Genomic DNA, 25,375 nt, shown 5'->3' with positions numbered 1-25,375 from the left:
GGAAGGAATATAGTCAGTTAATACATGTGAGCTGAAAATAAATTGGATTAAGAAAATTTGGGGGTTTGGAAAAAAACAAAAGAACTCCTCTAGTTCCTTTGAGCATCTGTGTTGGTCTAATTTACACCATAGTTCAAGAGAGTAAAGAAAATTACTAGAGCTCCTTTTTAGGTCATAAACCGCACAGAGACTCTAATGAAAGCTATGGACTCTTTTGGAAAAAGGCACACTGTCCCACTCATTTCTAATTTTACATACAACTACAGAGGTTCAAGGACTTCAAAGCCATTTCTAAATTAAGAATCTAAACTAGAGATGCTTATACTGATTGTAGGAGGGAGGCTTGTGACAGAAACATTAAAGGCAGTAGTGAAGAAAGAAAAGACGAAAAGACTGCCACAAACTTTTTAAGCAGTCTGGGAGCCACAAAATTGTAATCAAAGGACCTTACATTTACAGTGAACCATGGGGACATTGTTTTATAACAGAAAAATAGTGATAAAACAAATATGGGAATGGATTTAGAGATTCTAATTTAAGCATTGCATATGATAGCCATTGTGCTGTAAGTTTTCTTAATTTATAGCTAAGAATTTTTAGTCACCTAAAATCTGGACAAAAACATTTGAGGAATCACTTATAGACTTGAAGTTTTTTCTCCCATAAACCTTTTTGTCTCCAAAGATTACATTTTATCCCCAAATCCTCATGACTATTCCTCCTTAGCCAAAGTAAGACAAAGAACTTTTACAAAATATGGACAAGCACACTGAAATTTTTACAACAGTGAATTTTTTTCAGAAGTATTTTTCCTTTATAAGCTAAGCTGCTGTTGATTCCTTTTCACAGTAAGGTACAACTGATTCTTTTGATAGATTTAAATGTGGTAACCTTAAGATTTAAATTTTTTTTTTTAATTCAAAATTAACACATTAAACTGTATTACCAGATTTCTCCCCCTTTATTCTAGCCTGTTCCAATGGAAAATCCTTATAAGGAGCCTCTTAAAAAATGTGTCTTGTGTGGAAAACGTGTAGATTATAAGAATGTGCAGGTAAGATCTGGTTTTACTTTACTGTGATACTTGATTTTAGGTGCTTTATATTAGTCCTAACTAAAGAGAATCAAGTCTCTTTTATAACAGGCTTTTATAGGGGTAGCTGTTTTAGCAACTTTGTAATTTCAAATCTGGTTATATTTCTGTGTATAAGGCATTTCTGTTGTATTCTAATAACTCCTTGGCTCTCCCTCATTTACTATTATTTCAGCTCAGTATTTCTTCCTATTTTCTTTCTCTGTCCCAGTGTCTTAACAAAAGCTCACTATAGTGGTAATTCTCAGTTGGAATTGAGTTGGAAAAAGCTCCTCTGGTGAAGTTGATCTCTGTACCTCATCACCAATATCACTGCTTCAAACATAATTTTATCTGTTATCCAGCAACTCAGCAAATGAAGTGGCAAATCTGGGGTAGAGAATGATGCTAGAGTTAAGTACACTGACAGTAGTATAAAATGATAGTTGTTGCCTTAGAGGGAGAAAAGCCAAGAAATCTTACAATGCAACATATTAGGAGGTTTATGCATAGTACCAAGAATACTGCCTGGCACATGGAAGGCATTAAAGAATTTAAATTGACAAAACATAAATTACAGCAAGTGGCTTGATATTTTTTTATCTGTACCTCTTGAAGACCTCACTGTCATCTGATATTGTGATAGCCTACCATGGTAGATGAAATGTTTTAGTACCTTGTTGTGAACAGCAGTATTTTAGAAAAGTATCTCTTGAAAAAGTCAAGAAAACAACTTTAAAACTGAAAGAATATATTCATTAATCTGCTGTATATACTTTTTTGGACACAATGTATAAGAGATGTTTAATAATTTAGTTATTTGAAAAGATGATCCATTAATAAGATGAGCATAGTTCAGTATTTTCATATTTTATGAAGTTTGTCTGAAATTTATTAACCATATAACTTGAAGGTGTGATATAAGGTGCTTTTTAAAAAATTTACACAATCAAGGTTAACAAATGTATTAATGTAAATTTTTTTTCCTTTCCAAATAAAACTCAAACAGCTTTTGTCCCAGTTTATTTCTCCATTTACTGGCTGCATTTATGGAAGGCACATAACAGGTATTGTTTTCCCTTAATAGCAACTTAAGTGTAGATCAGAATTACATAAATCTGCTTCTGTTAAGAAAACTGGCAAATTTCCATATAGTGCTATAAATCACTATTAGAAAGCTTAGTATTAAGAAAGCATCTTCTTAGGCCAAAAGGGGTGTTATTTTGTATGTCTCATGTTTAGAGGTAACTATAAACTGACAACATGTAGAATACTTGTGTTTAAAAAATTGTGTTGATATTTTGGAGTATTCTATAGTCATTCCGAGACTATTATTTAAGTGGGCATATTTCCCATAGGCCAAACCAGATAGCTTAGTTTACATAGTGTCTATGGCTGGCTGCTTTGTGAGCTAAAAAAGTAGAGTTGAGAAGTTCTAACAGACTGTATGACCCGCAAAGCTTAAGATACTTTGTCTGGCTATTTACAGGTTTTCCAATCCTTCCTTGACATAGACAATTGTTATATGTATTTTGAATATTGGTATGTTTTTATGAATAAGAAATCCTTTTCTATAGGTCTTTGTGGGAAGAAGCAAAAAGAAATCACAAAAGCTATTAAGAGAGCTCAAATAATGGGTAAGAACATCTGAAAAAATGAGTTGGGCTAATCAAAATTTTGCTCATTTTTTGTGAAGAACTTTATTTATCTCTTTACAGGTTTTATGCCAGTTACATACAAGGATCCTGTGTATCTCAAAGACCCTAAAGTTTGTAATATCAAATATCGGGATTAAATTATCTAATGTTATCAATAAAGTTATTTTTACAATAAATGGTTGTTGACTCAAACCATAAGATTTAATAAACTTTAGAAAATAGGCTAAATCCTCACAAACTATAAAGTTTTTAGCTTTAAATATGAAATCGTATGAAGAAAAAGTTTGAGTAAAAAAGGGGAGTTTCTTGTCCATACCAGTGAATGTTCAATAAAACCTGATTATTTGAAACACTACTCATTACATTTTACATACATGAATTAAAAAACTGGTACTGTAGGATAGCTAATACAATAATAGAACACTGATAATTGGATATTAAATACGGAAGAGATGACTTGTATTGGAATTTTACTTTAGGTCCAGATTCTGTCTTGTAAATAGAATTTTAGGTATATGCATGCAAGAAAGTGGAATGCTTGTATAATGTAAAAATCCCTGTGACACAATGTAGACTTGAAATTGCTCAAGGAGATTTTCTAATTAGCAATTACAGGTATGCCTGGCTAAGACAATAGATCTTCCCTTTTAGAGATGTTACTTTGGGTGGATGGTGGTGCTGTCACGGGACCTAACATTGCTGGAGTAATATATCCTGAAACTGGTAGTGGCCTTTAAATAAACCAATCCATAAGCAATGTATTATGTCATCTTATCTTACTCCAGTGATAAAAACTAATTGTCAAAAGATGAAGAGAAACTGGAAGTAAATGTCCTATAAGGACAGTGTTCCTCCTTTTCATTGAATACCCTGAAAGTTGGGCCATCAAACTCAATTGTGGAAGTTCAGCTGTGTACTAATGACCTGAGCAAGCTTCTCTATGATTTAAAGTTTAGTATTGCTTTCTTCCAAAGAGATGGATTTCTGTGCAAAAGTATGAGCTAAATAGTTTTGTACCTCTATAGCATTTTAGTAAATTGAACAGTATGAAGGCACGTTTAGACTTCAGTTTGAGTAAATATGTCTTTGAAAAATCTCAAGCTATTGTCTAGAGAAGACATTTGCACATGTTGGCTGCTTGTTGCTTCTGCTGTACCTAGTCTAGCCTGTGTACCCAGTTTTGTTCATTTGTTGATTGCATTTAGTCATTATGTTCTATATGGTAAGTTCTATATGCCATGGTGATACTTGTGGTTATTTTTAAATTAGGGTTCAGACTGACGAACTGTTTCCCCTCTTGCCCTTCGTAACACCACAGTGCTGCTTATATAACCAGTAAAACAATCCCAGTAAGAAATTCATTATTTGTACAAATCATCCCTGGTATTATGTGGGCTTCATAAGCACCCGACGGTAACTAATGCATGTTAACACATACGTAGAAGATGATAGTTTTTGATACTATCTAACCTATGAATTTGCTCTATCACTTAGGAAGTAACAGATGGAAGAGCAATAGTCAAAGTGTGTTAGCATTTCATCTAGTGAGCGAAACACGAAGGCTTCATGTGATGTGTATGCTTCATGGAAAAGTCTCACAATTATGGAAAAGACAAATACAAAAAACAGTAAAAGCTCTAAGCCAACCTCCACTTAACCAACTCACTGGATTAAAATGGGGCTTTACATCCTTCCTAAAAATTACTGAAGCCCAAGACTCTCCTACCTGTTGAGTTCTGCATTGCCTAGAATCAGTTATTTTGTACCCAGACCTGTTAGTTGTATTTATTGTATTGATGAAAAATGAGCATTAAAAAGAAAGTTACTGTTGCAATAAAAACTAAATGCTTTGGAATGACAATAAAAATAGCTTTAAAAAAAGTTGTCAAATTAGGTGCAGTTAGGACAACTGAGTAAGACTGGAAATGGAGGTTGCTTTAAAATGAAAAACACCTACTAGCATTTTGTACTTAGGTTATTTTGCAAGTTTCTTTAAATTCTTCACTTTAAAGAAACCACACTACGCCGTGCTGCATTAAGTTGTGCCATAATTAGAACTGCCAGATTTAGCAGATAGAAATACAGTACATACAATTAAATCTGAATTCCAATAAGTTTTTGGAATACAGTACATACAATTAAATCTGAATTCCAATAAGATAAACAATAAGTTTTAAATATAACTATGTACCTAATATTGTATGGTGTTCAGCATTTATCTAGCAACCCTAGCCATAATGTACTTATCATAATTTAAGGAGTAGGAATTGTAATGACTTAGAAACAATTAAATACATTTTCATATTTAGACTTATTTCTATTGTGAAAATAAGGCTAGTCTCCCAATTCTAAAGAATGCTGTACAAGTTTAAAATATATTTAAACTTCTCTCGACAGTTTAATAAAAGGGGCAAACGATTTTGGTTTTAAAAGTATCTGATATTTAAAGTACTTTATAAAATAAATGCACTAGGGACTTATTCATGTGTTACTGCAAATAGCTGAATATAGCAAAAACAATAGAAATGTTTGACCCTTTAGCCAATCAAAAATCTTTCAGCCTAAAAGAATCAAAATGTAGGAGACTGTGGATAATCACCAGAACCTTTCATTTTCTCAAAGTCTTCATCTGTTTCAGGGCTGCTTGTGGATGCTTTTTCTTGGTTACTACTATCAGTATCTGTTTTAGATAGTTTGTTTTGTATCTCTAACAGCCGTGACTTCTTGAATTGCCATCTGTCATCTGTATCTAAAGCTTTACGCTTCAGCTGGAGAGTACTACTAGCTGGACTAGCTTCAGGAAGGTCAGTGTACTCTACCATTAAGGTCAGGTTGTCTACCACATTGAGGTGGTGGTTGGTATTACAGCTACTTTTAGAAATATGCCTGTTTTTCAAGGACATAACACATGAATGAAGAAATTCACAATCTGGAAAAAAGGTCCGTAAAGCTTGACAAAGAAAAGTGTTCTCCTGAGGTTCTTTTTGGATATTCTTCTCTCCTAAACAAAAATAAGATAACAGTTAAACATATATTTCTTCTGCAAAGCATTTATAATTACCTACTTGTTAGTATGGTTAAGTCAAGAACTCTTTAACAGTTTTATCAAATTATCTAAAGTGAGAAAAATGACATGCATAATCCCAAATTGTAACTCATGCCACAATATTCTAAGAAAATCAGTTATATTCTTTAATATCAATAATAATAGTGTAGCTACAATAGTACCCTGTTCTTTGTTCAGTGGGATTTAAAAGTATTAATAACGATTGCTTTTAATGTTAAAGTGGACAAATTCATTAGTGCAGTTGGCTCATTCACAATTCAAATCAGAATTTTTTGAAAGCATAGTAGTAATGTGTGAATTTTTTACTTACGTGTTGCTTCAATCTGAGCTTGTTTTCTTTTTTTAATTTCTTGTTTTAATCTGTTTACATCCTTTAGTAGTTTCTCTACTGCTTGCTCACTGTGTTCTACTTTTTTGCATATACTCTATAAAATAATTTAAGGGCACAGATAAAATTCCAAGTTGTATACTACAGTCTAGGTTCAAAAATAATATAAAATCCTTCATGGTACATAATATCAAATGTTATTTGCCTTTAAAAAAATTTTAATTTTGCTGTTTTCTGGAGGAACTCCACAACAAGCATTTGTATGATACTTTATATGTTATAAAAAGCTTTACAGGTGTATTAACTTCCCATTTATATGTAGCTTTATCGTACCAGTTATTTCCTTAATAATACACAGAATTAAAAAAATATATATTTAACTCACTTTGAAACAAAAAATACTGTGCTAATTTGAAAGGTGCATAGTTACCACCAACATTTAACATTAAAGAAAAGCGACTGTATTTTAGTGTTATGAAATAATTTTCATATAGGAATTTTATAATTCCTATAAAAGAAACTTTTGTAAACTAGACTGGCCTGTGTCATCACTTTGAAGTTTAACATCCTCTGACTCAGTGATTTCATTTGGGGGTGTAGCTTAACAAAATTTATATAAGATGATGTTTCTTAGAATAATATCAAATCAAAAGTAACTGCTTTCCAATTAATAGGGTATTAGGTTGTTATAGCCAGTTTTAGTGGATACTTTTTAGGATGTCTGCTCTGCCTACTTCTCACGAACTTGTTCGCCCTGTTGTTAAGGATTTGCCAGTAACCCCTTCACCAACTTCACCCTAGCTGACCCAAGCAGAGATATGACATAGCATATTAACAAACCCTAATCTCTTGAATAGAAGAGATTTTAATGCAGGAGCTGTGGGATGGCCATTCTCTCATTTCCAGTGGGTGAGTAAACAGAAAGATCTGTAGTTACTGTGAAGAAACCAATGTGCAGACACAAAGGGAGAAAACGTTCTGATAGCACTCCAGCTCCTCATTCCAGTTCCTTCCTGAAGCTCAGCTGCTTTCTGCATACAGTTCCTGTAACATACCTCTACTTTCCCTATTTTAGCCCAAGTTAGTACTTTTAACCTAAGAGTTCTAATATACTGCTCGATGAAATACACTGCTATTAAAAAGAAAAGAATATGTAGCAACATGAAAAATGTTTAATGATATATCAAGTAAATAAAAATCATGAAACATTTATATGCCCTCTTCACTGTCAAGTATGTAAAAGCATGTATACATTAGGGAAGAATTGGAGAGTATGGCGAAGTAAAAGTAGTTATGTTGCAATGGTGGAATTCTGGGTGTTTCTCTATTTTCTAAAATTCCTATATTATCCATAGTAGGAGTGTGTAAAATGTATTAAACCCATCTCTCTTAGAGTGTTATATTGATAAGTGTAGTGGCTGGCCATGGAAATATACTACCTAGATCTCCATCTAGAGGAAGCATAGTTGACTGACAGCCTCAGCTGCCAACCTTTTGGGTCCACTACTGTTTCTGTGCTTGGGCCAGACTTCCCCTAGGCTTAGTAACTGAGTACATTGAGAGTATTATTACAAGTCTGTTCCTACAGGACAGCTTTGCTCAGACTTCACATCAGCCTGGCTGAAACTTTTTTAGCTCTGCAGTCTAAAGCTTCCTGTCCTACCCAATCATCCTCCCTTCCCTGTTTCCTTTCTCAGGTACTCCCTCCTCTCTATCCTCAGGCCCAATATATCTCTTGCTTGTCTAAACCCATCTTGATGTCTACTCAAAGGACCTGAACTGCCACAGTTAGCTAGAACTGAGTACTGTGGTAGATTGTTTTGTTCCCAAATATTTGCTTCCCTTTTTATCCTGTAAAAGGATTATATATCCCTGCCTGTTGTCATGTGATATCCTCCAGCCAATGAAATATGAGTGGAAGTGACAGGCCTGAGCAGTTTTAAGAGATGTTGTGAGTAACCACTAGCTTTCTTGTGCCACATAAGGGCTGCTTCTATAATGTGGATCCTAGAATGAAGATAACAGGAAAATATAGTATGAGTGGCTACTGTATTTAAAGGCCATAGATTGAGGTCTTTGTTACCAAAACTAAACTAAACTAAACTAAAATATAAATCTAATCAAATGTCAGGTTATCCCTAAAAAATTTCAGTGATCAATTTGATATGAACACTAGAAGTGGTCTTTAAGTGTTAGATAAGTTAATTTACCTTTAATTCTTCTTGTAAAGAAGCATACATTTCATTTATCTTGTGTACCTCCTTTAAAGATCCATCTTCTTTAAAAAATTCAGGGCTGTAAAAAATTACCATTTCCTCAGTGTACAGAATTCATTTAATTATATGATGAAAAACTTCTTTGTAGTTGAGCAATGGAAGAATCATAAATGATATGCTGCTGATTTTAAGTTATCAAAAATTGAATAGGAATAAGTTTAGTGAGGAAGCAACTGAGGAATCTCACCTGTGTGTTTTGACTGCTCGGCTAAAACCAGCGGACATACGGGAACCTGATACAGTTTTATAACCCAGTTGCTCAGACATGCCCAGATTGGCCACCACTAAAGGTATCCTATGAAAAAGTCTGAAGAAATAAAATTTTTAAACATAAACTTAGAATAAAGTGAAAGATTGGCATCTACTTATTAGTATAGACTACCTTTTCCTACAAGATTAAAAAACAAACAAATTGCCATTCCTTACTACTTATTGAAGACAGAATTTACTGACTTGAGGAAAATGGTTTTAAAAGTTGCAAAGTATATACAGTGTAAAATAATTATGTGAAAAAAAATACTTTAAGGGCTATTTTAACTGATAAGCACATATAAAAGGCAGTATTGTTGAGATCCTGTCCTCCATAAATAATATTAACATTAGTTGGTACTCTCAACTTAATTCTCATAGTCCATGAAAATGTTGTGTACACAGCCTGTGGGGAGTCCCTGTTGACTCATTCTGGTGGGCCATCAAGAACTACCGTGCTTCCCCACAGAGGTTACAGTAGAGCTGCTCAAGTGCCGAGGCTTACATTCTACATTATATCCTTTACCAACTAGTATTTAAAGCACATAGTTTTTTCCATCTTATGGTAAATAAAAGCAAATCCTCGGTATCAGAAACACAAGTCAACATTCCACACTGGGCTTCTAATTTCCTTATCTGACCTTTGTTTTCCCATCTATAAAAATCAGATGGGAAGACAGACTTCAGAGTATTATTATGACAATCTAATGCAACAACATATGAAAATACTTGGTAAGCTGCAAAAAGTACTATAAAAATATTGGGTATATTTTTCTATTAGCTGAAGATAGCTAGTGACTGGCCAACATTTACCCTTTCTGAGGTTTATATAAGGCATGCTCCAGCCGATGGGTAGAGTAGCTTTCTGTTACTACACTTGGTGTTAACAGCAGAAAAACAAGCTCCTGGCTTGAAAGATGCTGCTGTAAGTTTTTGTGAAGCAGTCTCTCTCGAAATGTCATAATCTGGTCTGAATGACGTCGGAATTTGTACCAACCAACCACATCCTGAAAGAAAATACAGGAAATATCAGGTGTATACCTTCATGGTTACAATTATAATGTGTCTTGTTAACAAAAAAATTGACAGCTTTAAAAATGCCTTTAATATTCAGCAAGGTTTGGGGCATATTTAAACAAGCATACACTTAAATATACACTTTACACTTTTATAAAGTATGCAAACTGACTTGGAGTTAAATTACTTTCCATTCAGTTATAGGGCTAGTTTTACTTAATGTAGATTCTTAACTTCCCTTAGTTTCTTTATGACATTTGCTATCTTAAAGTCTTAATCTTTTTTTTTTTAATGCCTACAACACCTGGTATTCCTAGGTGGTCTCCTATCCAAGTACTAACCAGGCCAGACCCTGCTTAGCTTCTGAAATCAGATGAGATTGGGCATATTCAGGGTGGCAAAATCTTAATCTTTGGTCAAAATTTAAATGAAGAAAATGTCAATGAAAACAACAATTTCCTGTATGGATACTTGGTTTGCCAAATAACTGAAATAAATAAGCTTAACCTAATAGTTTTCAAAACTGAAATTTATATGAGAATATCACCTACCCCACAGAGTTGGTTTCAAGACTGAATAAGACCATGTAAAAGGCTTTTATAAGCTGTATCATGCTAAACATGTTGTATTACTAAAACTTTATCTTTTTAAACTGGAAAAATAAGCCTCATTTGCTGAAAACTTAATAAGCATAAAAAAGAGAAAAACAACCACTTTGCTTAGAGATACATCTGTGACAGTTTCAGCAACTTTCATATCTGTTCATTTAAATTGAGGAAATTAAAATTATGTTTTAAAACAAACTTTTATAGGTACATTTTTAAATACCCAAATATAATCGTAGGGGAAAGACTAAGCATTTTCAACAAAGGATTTTTTTTGAAAGAAATTTCTTTTACTGAATTTACTTTTATTGTCAAGTCAGATTTAAAATTTTAAGAAAAAAGTACCCAGAAAAAAATTCTGTATTTAGGAAAAAAATCTATTTCAGTTATTCAGTAAGTTTTAACTGAACACCAGGTATGCTGCGGAGGATTCAAATTAAGGTGCTATGTAGGAAATCATCCCTGCACTATAAAAATTAGTAACTGCAGCTATATAAAACAGTAATTGATTAACTCATTTCCCGTTTGCCCCAAGCAAACTCGCTGGCGGCACTTGCAGGTGCAGTGTTTACCCTGATAACTTGCCGATTATGGTCCTAACTTTACCCCCAAAATTAGCCTCAAAATATCTTGCTTTTGTTATTATTTTCACATTGCTCTAGTATATCCATAGTCTTTGGAAACAAATGACATCATTCTACTTATAGCATTCTGTTTTTAGTAGTGGTATTTCCATTTACAAAGTATAGTAATTTTCGATTGCTGAAAATGTCAAATTCTAGAAAACGTTGCATTCCTACATGTGATGTTAACACTGTTCTCGAACAGTTGTTAGCCGAAGATTCATTTGATGAATCCAATTTATGTATATGTTTCTGTTACATCAGGATTAGAGACAGGTTCTGTTTAGAAATAACTCCAAGGATGAGAACAAGGTTAATACTTTTTTTTAAGGTTAATACTTTTAATGACTAGTTTTACTTTTAAGTAACTCCTTTGAATTTCTGGAAAGAACAAGCCTTTCCTCACCTGCCTTATAGAACATTATGAACACAAATGCTGCTTAAAAGTTTTGTCAAAGTAGTACATATTTTTATGAACTCAAAGTAATACTTATAATACCAAAAGAAGACAAGGTAAATCAAGAATACCTTTTTAACACTTGATAGTATTTTCCTCAGTGCTTGCTCATTTAATTCCCCAGAAGAATTGTAAAAGCTGTAAAAGCCAAAATTAAAGGCATTTCAAATAAGCTAAAAATATGATTTTATTAGCACCTTTACTTCTAGTTACTCCTAACCTAACTTCCAACCAATACCTACTTGCCTGTCAGATGAAGTTCTAAAATAAATAACAGAGAAAGTTCTCAAATTAACAGACCTAAAGTGGTAGAAATATGATGTCCATAAGCAAAGAAAAAGGAATAGGAGTGAAGAAACTTCAGGAGATAAGTTTAGGCATTACATTTTTTTAAAACCTAAAACAAAACGATTTATTAAATACAGGTACATAGCCAGTTCACAATTCATTCACGATTTACTTAATGAAACTTAAAAAAAAAAAGACATTGATATATACAAGAGTATGTAAAATAATGAAGCATAATAACAAAAGGAGAATTTATTCAAAAGCCATACTTGTATCAAATTAAGAAATGTTATAGGAGTTTGTTGGGTTGTTTTTTTTGGGGGATGGGAGAGGCGGGCAAAGAATAGGTATTGGTTTAGTTTAGTGGTCTTTGTCCTGTAGTTGGAATGCCAAAGATGTAGGGAGACTTAAAAGACAATTTTAAAAAATTATAAAGCGTGTTTACTTCCAGCCTTCTTTCCCCTCCAATAACAGGGATTACAAGTAATATTTTCCTCTTTTTAACATTCATTGAGATAAATAATATTCTTTTCTATGATGGTGAAATATGTTATGCAAAATCCTTTACAAATAATAGTCACTGTAATGGGCTTTTACTGATAATTCTAATCTGTACACTGAAAAAAATTAAGTTACATAAAACTGAAAAGATACATCCTAATAGGCAATGTATTTTCTTTTTAACTAACAAAGACGTATTAAAATTTTTTCCATTCAAATTTTAATGGGAGATACAAAATAAAGTATTCCATCTACCAAAGGGGGATATTCGGCTGATAAAATAGATCCATTTTACTATTTATTATTCTAACATGAAAACTCTAAATACAAGAGTTTATTCTTGTATTTCTCTAGGAAAGTCCACTTCTGAGCTTCTCAAACTGGAGTATAAGGCAACGTACCAGAACAGGATAATGGTGTACATCTTCTGTGCAAGCACTGATTTTATGTGATGTTTCTGTTAAGGAGGGCATTTTAATATTGAAATAGATATATTGTGCAGTAGAATTCATGTTACATTACATAATTTTTTAAAAGGTGATATTAAGTTTTAGGCTCTAATGGCCTGTTTTCCAGGAACTTTCCCCCAGATTCCTGAGGTAAGCGAATCAGTGTATTCCTGTGGAAAACTCTGAGAAATGTATTAGAGTAGGTTTGGCAAACTTTTTGTGTAGAGGGCCAGGTAGTAAATATTTTAGGTTTTGCTGGACACATAGTCTTTGTTGCATATTCCTCTGTTTTTTGTTGTTGTTTTTTACAACCCTTAAAAAAGATATTAACTATTAAGAGATAGAGTGCCATATAAAAACGGGCATGGGACCATACTTTGTCACCCTCTGTATCAGAACATAAAACTGGATATTAAAGCTTATCCAATTTGGACTCCAAGAAATATGGTATTAGAAGACTGTTTTTAACATGTTCACCTATATTATTTAAAACGAGGAAGAAACAATGTGGTATGCTATTGGCTTGGAACTCAAGAAATCCTGGTGTGAACCCAGGACCTTCTGCATGTAAAGCAGACGTGCTAACCGCTACACTATGAAACCACATCTCGGTCTAATTATTTAAGATGGTTACCAGAAGATATTGAATCACTTTTTTTTGGACTCTCCCTTCTTAATCCTTTGCTGGTCTATAGTCCTTTAAGGAAGTGCTTTTTCTGGGTCTCCACCAAGAATCCCTTAGTCATCAACCAATATTTTTGTAGATCCATTATATTTAGGCACTATAGGAGTTATACCTCTTTTAGGTACAGCAGTATAAGACTACACTATGCCTTTATTTCTATCATCCCCTACCATAGATCTTTCTCACCTTAACCATATGCTCCACTGCAACTTACACAACCTTAGTGATGTGTACATAAGTGTGACTATAAGAAAATAAAGATGATTTTTCATAAAGCTATTTCAATAAAACTACACCATGTTGTAAGGGTGCCAGTGTTTGCTTTATTAAAATTCATTTTTTGTGTACTTTTCTGTATGTACATAACAATAAAAAATTTTCAAATACTTCAATAAAGTTTTAAAAAACATCACAGCCTATATTAGGGCTAACAATATTACTGCTATCTGTAGGACTAAGAACACAAATTTTCACCCTAGAAAAGCAATAGGAAGTAAGTTAAAGAATTTAACCAGTTAATAGACAAAAGATAACTTTAAAAATATGACAAGTGAGGAAACAGAAGATAAACTAGAATAAAAGGGTAGAAAAAAGGCTCCTGTTGATGTATAAGAATGTGTCACTGAGTTTAAAATATGCAATGAGATGAGTGGGCATGAGAAGGCAAAGCAACCCTCACGGTAAACTGGCACCTGGGAGAGGCCGTGGAGACCAGCTAAAGCAAGCACATAAATACAGAGAAAGAACTATTAGGGTAAAATTGACAAGTGAATTTTCATGTAATTTTAAAAAATCTTTCATTTTAATCAGTACCACCATGTATAACTGGTAACTAAGATACCTTGTTAGTTTTAAAAATTACTTCACTTGCAGAGAAAAATTTTCACAGTGGATCATTTACTTGCTCTTACTACTCACCTAAAAAGCTGATAGCATGGAATATATTTCTGAATGTCTGGAAAAAAATAATTTTTAGTTATGATTACATTGTCGTCTGAATAACATATTGAACACTTCATGCCAGGAAGTACTTTACCATTATCTCATTTAATCCTAACAAACCTACGAGACAAATGTTATCATTCCTTCCATTTTAAAGAGGTACAGAGAGATTAAGTGGCTCTCCTAAGCCAGTGGTAGGGCCAGTATTCAAACCCAGAGCCTCACTCGTAACTAGAATGTTACATTCCTTCTAAATGTTTAATAATGATAACACAATAGATAAATTTGAAATTGGTACATTTTTGTTGAGTTCTAAAAAGGTTATGCTCTAATTTTACTTAGTTGATAAAAAGAACTGTTATATCTTTAGTTTCACAAAAGATTTGTCGATGTTAACTACGGACTATCAAGAAAAAAACTCTCAACATCTTTTAAGAGGTGAGTTTTATTCTCTTGTCACTAGAAATACATCTAAATAGGAAACATGATCATCCTCTTTAGACATGTTTCTTCTAGCAAATATATGGTACCCTCAGATAAATCCCTCTGTCTGAAAAAACACTGTGGACAGAACCAGTCTTTGTAACTGGTAACAGCCAAACATTCTCTGGTATAGATAAGAAAGTTTAAAAATGATGAAAATCTCATTAACCAAAGCAATATAGTAATTTCTAGATCTTGGATTTTACCTGTTATTGTGTGTCTTAAAGTAATCCAGTATTTTAAAATAATTTGAGCAAATACTTGGGTGTTTCTACAGCACTTGCCTAATACCTTAAACATTAGCATTGTCCCTGGCACACTGGAGTTGCTCAATAAATAGGTGCTTAATTAAACTGCTCAAAATATGTTCATACTTTGGGCAGCATACTAATTTGAATTAGGGGGAAAAATGCCCTAAGGGCTTGCTTTTAAGGCTCCTGTCTGAGCAGAATTAAAACACAAAGTAAAATTACAAACTGAATGAATGTGTAATACATGACAAACACCAATTCTCTTATGTTATAATATGATATTATAAATCAATAAGAAAAAGCAAAATAGCCCAGGAGAAATATAGTCAAAGCATGGAACAGGCCTTTCTTTTTCAAAGAAAAATGTATTCCCCAAAAGGTCAAATACATAAACACTTAACCTCAGTTGTAATTAACAAATGCAAATTAAAAAGATTTTTTTTCACTTATCAAATTAGCAAAGATTAAAAGACTTGATAATATCTAGTGATGCAAGACTATCAGGACCCAAGCACTTTCACATATTGTGGAGGAATCTAAGATGGCATGACTTTCCAAAAAGCAATGGTCTGCCTCTAAGAATGTGACTTGTGGATATACTCAAAGGCACAAAGATATATCACAATAAAATGTTCACTATTTTATTATTTTGTATTAACAAAAAATAGAAAGTCATTCATAGTTATTTAAATAAGTATGGTACATCCTTACAATAGGAATATGAAGCCATCAGAAAGAATGACAAATTATACATTGACACTGTTCTGCACCAATGATATCTTCTAAATATCCATGTATAGTATGATCCCATTTGCTGGGCCATCTTTCTGCCACTTAAATATATGCAGGGGCTATTTCATCCTTGTTTCCCTAGAGTAATCTTATAAATGTATCTATTAAGAAATAATACTTTATGAAACCAATAGTGGTTACCATAGAGGAGACTAATGAGTGAGTTTAAATTTATTTATATATTTATTTTATACATACATACATTTGTATACATATCTATATAAATTTACATATATGTACTTATATTTTCAACCTTTTAAAGTGGCAAAAAAATGACATGCATACTGAGTATAAACTGATATAATCTTTCTGGAAAGATGTTATAATATGAATATATCTAAAATAGATATAGAAAAGTATGTACAAGGATGTTCACTGTAGTAAACTTATAATGAAAAATTGGAAATAACTCTGATTATAATTTACTTATTTAAAGGACTGAAATTAAATAAAGCCATAAGAGTAAGGCCACAGAGAATACAATGCAGTTATAAAAAATGATATTTAGAGAATTATTTGACATAGGAAAATGGTCATGACACAAGAAGTCATGAGGCCAAAGTTTTTATAAAGTACACCACCAATTTTGTTTTAAAAAATATGCTTAGAAAAAACCATATATAATCAGAAAACTCCCTATATATTTTAAAGCTCCCTTTTCCCTTTTTTCCCCACCTGAAAGAACAGCTGCTTCACCACTCACTCCTCAAACCCTCGTAGTCTGGTCTTCTCCCTATTACACTCCAGAAATTACAAGAGTTTCAACTATATAATCACTGAGCTGCTTCAGTTCTCATCTTCCGACTTTTCTGCAACATTTAATGTTTTTGTCCAAACTTTTACCTTTTTTCTTAGTTTTGGTTCCTTCTTTTGCTGCGCCATCTTCTTGCCACTTAAATATATGCAGGAGCTATTTCATCCTTGTTTCCCCACAGTAATCTTATCTGCTTATGTCCCATACTGTTTCCTGCTTAAGACTAGATGATGGCCATAATTTTAACTGAGAAATGAGTGCAAAATATTCTTTTAAAATTTGCTTTTAAAAATCTGTATCTGTTGTTAAGAATTTAAAAGCAATTCCTGCTCTGATCCCTTTCAGCATAAACTATGAAAAATAGGAGACACAGAAATAAGTGACTCACCAATTGTATAAATAACTTCAACATCATCCATTTGTGAATCAGTAATGCTATTCTTGGCTTCACCTTTCACTTCCCCAAGGAGAAAACCTTCCTATGTATAAAAATAAGCAGTAAGTATATGGAATACACTGAAAGAACTATCATTCAGTCACTTAACTAACCAATATTTCTCAAGTTATTTTACAATGTATACAATATGTACTACCAGCTCCGGGCACAGAAAAGAAAGACCAGATGCACTTCCAGTTCAGCTGGGAAACACAAACAATGAAATAAAAATGAGATGAAGAGATTGTAAATACCACTGTATTTTAGCACACTTGGAAGCATAAAAGGCTTAAAGCCAGAAATGAGCACCCAGTGCTTAAGGAACAAGGAACAGAGTCATTTGCCTTGGAACTGAAAGCTCCCATTTGTCAGGAAGTCATAGACAGGAATAAGCCCAATAATGGAGCATCCTGAATGACTAGCCAAGGACTCTGAATTAATGGCATGTACTTCTGGGAGCCAGTGGAAGCTTCTGAGCTATGAAATGACACAATGATCAATGTTTTTAGATTAAAAATTGTGAAAAATATTAAAGATTTGGAATTCGGTATCAGAGTCTGCTTCTTAAAAGGGGAGCTGTGAGCCCCGATTTTTTAAAAATTACGTGCATTTTGCCACAATAGTGACTTCTTTGAATTTTGGAGAATTCAGTTATTTCGCTTGGCACATTTAAAGACCTACTGTGCTTAATAGACAATGAAGATCTTGTCTTTATAATTAAGAATGCTTCTTCCCCCCATTTCATTAAAGCGCACAAAAGGAATGTTTCCACAATGTGAGTCTTTACTGGAATCAAGGGGGAACAATCCAGAACTCTACACTGTAGTGTTCTAGACAAATCTGGAGAAAGGAAGCAGGGACAATGCAAATAAAACTATCCAGAAAATCACCCTTTAAAGACTTTTAGGAAAAAGATCTAAGAAACAAGGGCCTAACACTAGATTACTTTCCAAGGGCTAATCTTTTAAGCTGCAAAGGACTTAAAGACCCATTGTTTATATTGCTATGACATTCTGAAATAATTTTCACAGCTACATACATTTTAAATTGTCATATATTCGCTCTTTGCTAGGTATTAATCTACAAGGTTATTTAAGAAATTACTAGACTTTGTTCAGTATGGTATTCTCTTAAATTGTATTAGCAAGTTACTAAACACTCTAAGACACTATTCGAACTCAGTTTTCCAGTTTTTTAAATTTCATAACAATAAATTTTTAAAAGTTGGCACTGTATTTATTCACTACTTCATCCAGAGGTTTTGAACCAAGGCAACTAGTATGAAATAAACATTTAAATATCTAATATTTGAAAACAAATATTTAAATTATAACTGAAAGCATCAGGAAAGGAACGAGGTGAGGCCTTACAATTTAATACCAATGCAAACTGAAGTCAGACATCCGATACCAAAGTAAGCTTTTTCATTTATTAAGGTTTCCCAAAAAATAGCCACTGGATGTAACATCTCTTATTCCTTTCCCACCCTACCATTTCGACAAGAGCAGCACGTACTCTGCATGAAAAAAATTTGGTTGTCTGAAAACGTCTGTAGGTAGGTACGTGAAACGGAGTTAACCGGCAACCTTCTTAGCGGTAGCAAGAAAACGCTACGTAAACTTTCTAGCCTTTCACAACCAAGTTGAATCAGAAAAAAAGGGGAACTGTTGAAAGAAAGAAATGGGAGTGTGTGAGACACTAGGGTTGGGACAGAGAAATAAACATGGACTACAAGAGAAAGGCTAATCCTGGAAAAGACTTAGCGGGCGGGAAGGACACCTCGAGCCACCCGGGAGCGGGAGAAGCCAGAGCCCGGAGGCTGAGGCCGGCGCTGCGACGGCGTCGGGGAGCTCGCGGGCCGGGACCCGGGCAGCGGCGGCGGGGAGGGCACCGACTGTCCGTATTGAGGTGCTGGAAAGACAGCGCGCCGAGCACAAAGCCCGAGAGCACCGCCGACGTACTCTCGCCCTCCATGCTCCTGGCGCCGCAGCCAGCAGGAGGGGCGGAGCCGGACGCGGCGGATCCGGAGCCTTAGGCGGGCGAGGCGGGGCCGAGCGAGGAGGCGGGGCCTGCGCCTGCGCTCTGGCCGCGGCGCGCTCCGCGGAGGCCCCGGCCTGGAGGCGAGAGCGCCCTCTGTTGGGGTGGACGAGGCGGAACGGCTGTGCGGGGCAGGGCGGGTCCTGTGTTCCTCCCCGCGCGGCGCCAGGGGTTTCCTCCCTGGCTTCCCTGACGACTTGGGAGGGCATGGAGCGCGTTTTGGTGGCCAGCTGCTGCTGAGGGATCCGTGGTATAAGTACAAAACTATTAAAAATGAACACTGCTGACAGAAAAGAAGCATGGCTTAGTGACATTGTAATGCTACAATGGATATGCCGCGTTTATGGTTTCAAACTGCATGATGCTGCCCTTTACCCATTGTCGAAATTGCTAAAATACTAACAGAGTTTCAAGATTGTGTCTTCTAGAACTCTCCAGCGACGTTCAATCGGGGAAGAGGAGGATGGTGGGAACGGGAGACGAATTGGGTTTCTTGGAGTGTTTGCTTTTAGAAAATTAAGGACTCAGGTTAAAGAATACCCAGATTTTTAACGTTGTTCTGACGGCTTAAAAGCAGGTAAAATCATACTGTGTTGAATCGTTTGATATAAATGATATGGGGAGTGGGAAGTCCAGGACATGACAATTATCCACACATGATGTTCAAAGCTATGGTTTTTAAATGATTGAAAGAAAGCAAAATGTCAGACTACAGATGCCCCTCTACTTAACGATGGGGTTACACCCAGATAAAACCACTATAAATTGAAAATATCTTAAGGTGAAAATTTATTTAATACACCTAACTTTTTGAAACATCATAGCTTAGCCTAGCTTATGTGAGGAATAAAATGAATATTGGTGGGGTTGAAAAAGGTCTTAATACAGCATTATCAAAGCTTGGGTGGGCTCAAAAGACCCCTGCTGGTCTCCTAACATTAAAATGCCCCAAACAAGTTCTTCTCTGTTTACCCCAGTTTGGAGAAGTTCTAAAAACTGAAAGGTAAAGAATACAATGAGAAATCTGATCTGGAATTGGCTTGGGCAATAGTGAAGTTAATCAAGATAAAGACAGGCGAAAAGGCCGGGGTTGTGGGGCTGAGGACCCAAACCTTATGCACAGGAGTGGATAAAATGGTCAGGAGGTGAAGAAGAAAAGTTTCTGAGTTTCCTTGACACAGGAGCCTCATGTATTGTATACCAACACCTGTTGGTGAAGCCCTAACATAGGCTACAATTTGAGTGAATATAGAAATGTGTAAGAGTTGATAATAGGATTAAGGTAAAAGTTTGAATGAAAATTATAATGTTTAAACAGGCTTTATATGAAGAAGTCATGTCTCCTTTATCTGAATGCTTTATAGGAATAGATATTACATCTGAGAATACTCCTCTTACCTAGTACCATAAAACCAAAACCTGCTAAGGCTTTTAATTGATATCATCTAATTGTCCTATAATAAAGCTGTTCTAACTTACAATTCTATAAGAAATGAGTGCCTCGAAGAAATGAAATGTCATTAAATGGAATCTTTGCCAATGTTATAGGTCACAAATTTTCTTTTAATTTCATTTGATGTAGTTAGTACTACTTTGCTTCCTCATGAAGCTGAGACATGTTTTTAGGTCATTTATTTGTTCTCTTGTGAATTACTCCCCCTCTCTCCCTCCCTCTCTTTCTCTTTCTCGCTCTCTCTCTATATGTGTATATATATGTACCCCTTTTCTATTGCTCTTTATATCTTATTGACTTAAGAGTGTCTATATATTAAAAGTAACCAGTTGTCTGTCATATATTGAAAGTGGTTTTTTTCCTAGATGGTTCTTTTAATTGTATTTAAGATCATTCTTTTTAATACAGAAGCTTTAAAACTTTGTATTTAAAACTTTTTTTATGTCCTTAATATTTCTTTCTAAGATATCATGTTTAGGAATACTTCCTTGTCATGACTAATAGTCATTATTCTTGAATAAGAGGCAATTACTAATTAAGATGAATGGACTAATGTCACTGGCTGAATGGAACCATAACAGAGATCGATTACCAAAAGCCTGAACACTGGACCCATACAAACAATAGAATTGTTTTAAGAAGACTTTTAAAACATAATTATTTGTTCCTTTCTTCACTAAAAGGAACTAGTGCTCCTTGGAGAAAAGGCTGATTTCAAGAGCTGGGGCAGAGAAAATACAAGATAAGCCTGAAACAATATTTTTGGTGCTGGAAAGTAAAGATGGGTTCAAAGAATGATGTAAACATGTCAACCTGACATAGGAGTTAGGTGGAAGGGGCTGATACTGACCAAATCTGAGGTAACCTAAGTATCAAAATAAATAACGGTAGTAATGGATTATGTCTCATTCGATAAAGTAGGAATCTTTTAGTCCACATTGATATAAATGAATGGATGAATGAATGAATGAATGAATGGGGTAAGAGAAATTCTTCCTTACAGTAGGATATCAACTAATAAATGTAGAAGAAATCATGAAGTTAGAAAATCCCTTTTGGCAACTATCATCATCATCATATTCAACAGAGGCAACGGATACTCAAACTAGAGGATAGAGGACAAGTTATTTAAGGAGTCTCCAAATATCTCCCCAAAAGGTATTTATAAATGACAGGAGGAAAAATAACTTTAAAAACACCACCTTAACTAAATAATGAAGGTTAACATCACTAGTAAAGAGACAAATGGACATCAGATGCCTCCTGATAAGGTGCTCTGAGAAGGCTGCGATATTCTTGCTAAAGTGCATTAGCTGAATTTTCTCATGAAGAAACATCAGACAAACTCAAATTGAAGAACAATTTATAAAATAACTGACCTGTACTCATCATAAATGTCAATGTTATGAAACAGACTGAGGAACTGTTGTAGATGAAGGAAATGAAAGAAACAAGACAACTGAATGCTGCAAGGAATAACCCACAATAACAGGGAAAATTGGTTCAAACAATACTGAACTATTGGTGAAAAGAATTTTACTTCTTTTTACTTTGCCTTGTCTATAATTAGCATACGATAACTCAGAAAAACTTGATAAATAGAGCAACTCTGAAATCTCCACTTGAAGAACTGTTTTAAAAATTTACAAATAGATTTCCTTCAGTTACCCAAATTGCAAAGCTTTGAATATGTTTGAATAATAATTTGTAAGATTTCTGGTCAGACTGAAACTTTTCTTTGTCATACTCTAAATTTTATTTTTAAAAAACTATGGATTTGTCTACCCTGAACAAGCCTGATCCCATCTGATCTCAGAAGCTAAGCAGGTCGGGCCTGGTTAGTACTTGGATGGAAGACCACTTAGGAAGACCAAGTGCTGTAGGCATAAAAAAATAAAAAATAAAGGATTATAAGCTGACGGGGTTCTTGCAATCTTTGAGGTCAACCAAGGGTTGCCTTGCCTAAAATAAAAAAAGAAATACCTATGGATTTTATTTTTCCAATCTGGGGAATTCCTTTGATATACTCTATTTAAAAAAACACCTCATTTTACAGATGATTTACTCAAGGAACTATGTAAGATAATTTTATGAATCAGAAATGTCATTATATCATTCACCAAATTATCAGAATATAAAATGAGATTATCTGTTATAAGATCAAAAAAGTCTAAATTTTCTAAAAAGCATACTTTCCTTTCACCTAAAGTTCTAGCATGATGATAATACAGTCTCTACCTCAAAGTCCCCATAAACTCCCATCATTTGAAATTTTTATAGGAAGACTCATGAAGTATGGCTTGATACCTACTATGACAGATTCCTTCTTGGTACATTCTAGTATTGTCAAGTATTTTTGAAATATCATTTTCACAGTATATGTCAAACAGGTACAGGATACATTCCTAAAAGGAACATTACCAGACGTACCCCTTCTTGACATGACACCAGGAGATATAAGTAGAGACACCAATAAAAGTCAGCCTTAGAACATAATGGAACGGAACATTTTGGATCTCAAATACATTTCCTAATCTCTAATGCATACTCTTGTGGGAATATGCCTTTCAGCTGTATTAATTTGCTAGGGCTGCCATAACAAAATACCGTAGATTGGGTGGCTTAAACAATAAAAATTTATTTCTCATAGTTCTGGAGGCTAGAAGTCCAAGATCAAGGTGTCAGCAAAATTGTTTTTTTCTGAAGCCTGTCTTCTTGGTTTATAGATGGCTCTCTTCTCCTTCTGTCTTTATATGGTCCTTCCTCTGCATGTGTATCTATGTTCTAATTTTCTCTTCTTAGAAGGATACCAGTCATATTGGATTAGCATCTATCCTTAAGACCTCATTTAACTTCAATTACCTCTTTCCAAATACAGTCACATTCTGAGGTACTGGATTTTAGGAATTCAATATATGAATTTGGGGGGATACAATTCAGCTCATAACACTTATGAATAGACAAAACACACTTCTCTTGTGCTTTTCTTCCTTGCCCTCATATTATTACTACACAATACTTCTGTCACCAGATGTGTGGGTTTTCCACATATCAAGCAATTCTCCTATACTAGCTGGGGTGCCCTACAATTAAATTCAGTCCGACACTATCTATCTGGAGTTAATTTCAGTCAATTTCAGCTCTTAGCACAGTGAGAGCTACCCAGGGCTGTTTCCAGCTCAGTGCAGCCAAATGTGCATGTGTTCCTGGAGCAGCTTACACGCAGCTTACAGGAGCCAGGATAGGAAAAGATACTTCATGCAAATGGTAACAGGAAGAAAGCAGGAGTGGCCGTACAAATATCAGCCAATATAGACTTTAAATAAAAAAAAAGTTTACAAGAGACAAAGAAGGACCTTATATATTAATAAAAAGTTCAACACAACAAGAAGATATAGCAATTATAAACATTTATATACTTAATGACAGACCATTAAGCTATATGAAACAAACACTGACAGAATTGAAGGGAGAAATAGACAGTTCTACAATAGTAGTTGGAGACTTCAATACCCCACTCATAACAATGGATGGAATAACCAGACAGCATATAAGTAACAAAACAGAGGACTTAATGCGATAAACCAATTAGATCTAACAAACATATAGAAACCTTTACCCAATAACAATAGCATACATGTTCTTCCCAAGTTCACATGGGACATTTTCTAGGATAGACCATATGTTAGGCCACAATTAAGTCTCAATAATTTTAAAAGATAGATATCATACCAAGTATCTTTTCCAACCACAATAGGGTGGAATTAGCAATCAATAACAGAAGGAAAGCTGGAAAAATTAACAAAATGGTGGAAATTAAACAACATAGGGATCAAAGAAGAAATCACAAAATAAATTAGAAAATACTTAGAGATGAATAAAAATGAAAACACAACATAAAACTTATGGGACACATTGAAAGTGGTGCTAAGGGAGAAATTTATAGCTATAAACACTTCCATTAAAAAACAAGAAAGAATCACTACCAATGTATTGTGATGGGCAAGTTGTTCCTTAGCTGTCTGACTTTAGTTCAATGTGTGTAATCATGGGTTATGCTGAAGGAAGACAGGTGACACCAGCATGGCACAAAGTAGGCTAAAAGAGAGAGAGAGAGTAGCTGCCTAAAGACTCAAGAGTTCTACAGCCATGCCACCCTGAACATACCCAATCTCATCTGATCTCGAAAGTTAAGCAGGGTCGGGCCTGGTTAGTACTTGGATGAGAGACCACCTTGCAATACCAGATGCTGTAGGCATTAAAAAAATTAAAATAAATAAATAAATAAATAAATAAATAAATAAATAAAAAGACTCAAGAGTTATAAATGAAAACAAGTGTTAGGTGTTAATAAAAAAGAAAATTATTGCAGACTGGAGGGTGTCGAACTATCCAGGCAGCTATTGTCTGCATTACAACATTATGATTAACATGGAATAATGATAAATTAAATAAAAAAGTGGGAAAGAAAATTGAAGTAGTATACAAATATAATTAATGTACATTTATTTGATCTTACTCTAGTGAAAATAATGCTGGAATTCAAGATTAAAAAGTAATAAAATCTAAATATTTAGTTACCTTCTGTGTTTGGACAGTGAAATCACATTGGTCCATAGTAATCTCTTTCATGTCTTCTCTCTTTTCTACAGATCTATATCCCAGCTATTAGCATGTCTGTTTCTCTTTGAATCCATTTCCATTGTAGAAAGTTATTTTTATTCCTATAGAATTAAAAAAAAATCAATATTAACCATTTTTTCCAGAATGTGAGCTTCATATGAGGCTCTTTATTTTCAATCCCTAGAATAGAGCCTAGATCAAAATTGACATTCAGTAAATAACTGTGGAATGAATACATTTTTGCTTTTAATTATCGACTGCTGGACATAGTTAGGTGATTCGGCCATTTTAGCTATTTCAAATGGAGATGATTATATTAAGGAAATTGT

At 34.3% G+C, this 25,375-nt stretch overlaps 2 protein-coding genes and 1 pseudogene across 5 annotated transcripts in view; 2 read left to right on the top strand and 1 right to left on the bottom strand.

Annotated features, from left to right (window-relative positions):
• Positions 1-2,906, top strand: part of MRPS18C (mitochondrial ribosomal protein S18C) — a 4,818-nt gene extending 1,912 nt beyond the window's left edge. Inside the window, exons 3-6 of one of the 2 annotated variants that reach the window (XM_006907584.3) lie at positions 971-1,054; positions 2,082-2,139; positions 2,650-2,709; positions 2,791-2,906. In XM_006907584.3, coding sequence (XP_006907646.1) covers positions 971-1,054; positions 2,082-2,139; positions 2,650-2,709; positions 2,791-2,867 — 279 coding nt within the window. In that variant the 3' untranslated portion in view covers positions 2,868-2,906. Of the gene's footprint in view, positions 1-970; positions 1,055-2,081; positions 2,140-2,649; positions 2,710-2,790 lie in introns of those variants that run through there. The other variant, XM_015586099.2, reaches the window with a different exon arrangement.
• Positions 2,753-18,945, bottom strand: ABRAXAS1 (abraxas 1, BRCA1 A complex subunit). Of its 3 annotated transcripts, XM_006907585.3 has the most exons (10): positions 18,825-18,945; positions 17,615-17,618; positions 16,886-16,976; positions 14,194-14,230; positions 11,424-11,490; positions 9,464-9,657; positions 8,589-8,708; positions 8,336-8,420; positions 6,108-6,222; positions 2,753-5,731 (listed from the first exon to the last, which is right to left on the bottom strand). In XM_006907585.3, the coding sequence occupies exons 1-10, from the start codon at positions 18,905-18,907 to the stop codon at positions 5,301-5,303; spliced, it is 1,227 nt and encodes a 408-aa protein (XP_006907647.1). In that variant the 5' UTR covers positions 18,908-18,945; the 3' UTR covers positions 2,753-5,300. The 3 variants fall into 3 exon arrangements, with proteins under 3 accessions (XP_006907647.1, XP_024899573.1, XP_024899574.1); XM_025043805.1 differs by lacking the exons at positions 17,615-17,618; positions 18,825-18,945 and adding an exon at positions 18,449-18,734; XM_025043806.1 differs by lacking the exons at positions 14,194-14,230; positions 17,615-17,618; positions 18,825-18,945 and having other exon boundaries at positions 16,886-16,977.
• Positions 18,946-24,562: 5,617 nt separating this feature from the next.
• On the top strand, positions 24,563-24,681 carry LOC112476414 (annotated as a pseudogene).
• Positions 24,682-25,375: the final 694 nt, after the last annotated feature.

This window comes from Pteropus alecto, unplaced genomic scaffold, assembly GCF_000325575.1.
Source record: "Pteropus alecto unplaced genomic scaffold, ASM32557v1 scaffold161, whole genome shotgun sequence".
Lineage (NCBI taxonomy): Eukaryota > Metazoa > Chordata > Mammalia > Chiroptera > Pteropodidae > Pteropus > Pteropus alecto.
This window is presented reverse-complemented; position numbering and strand designations above follow the sequence as displayed.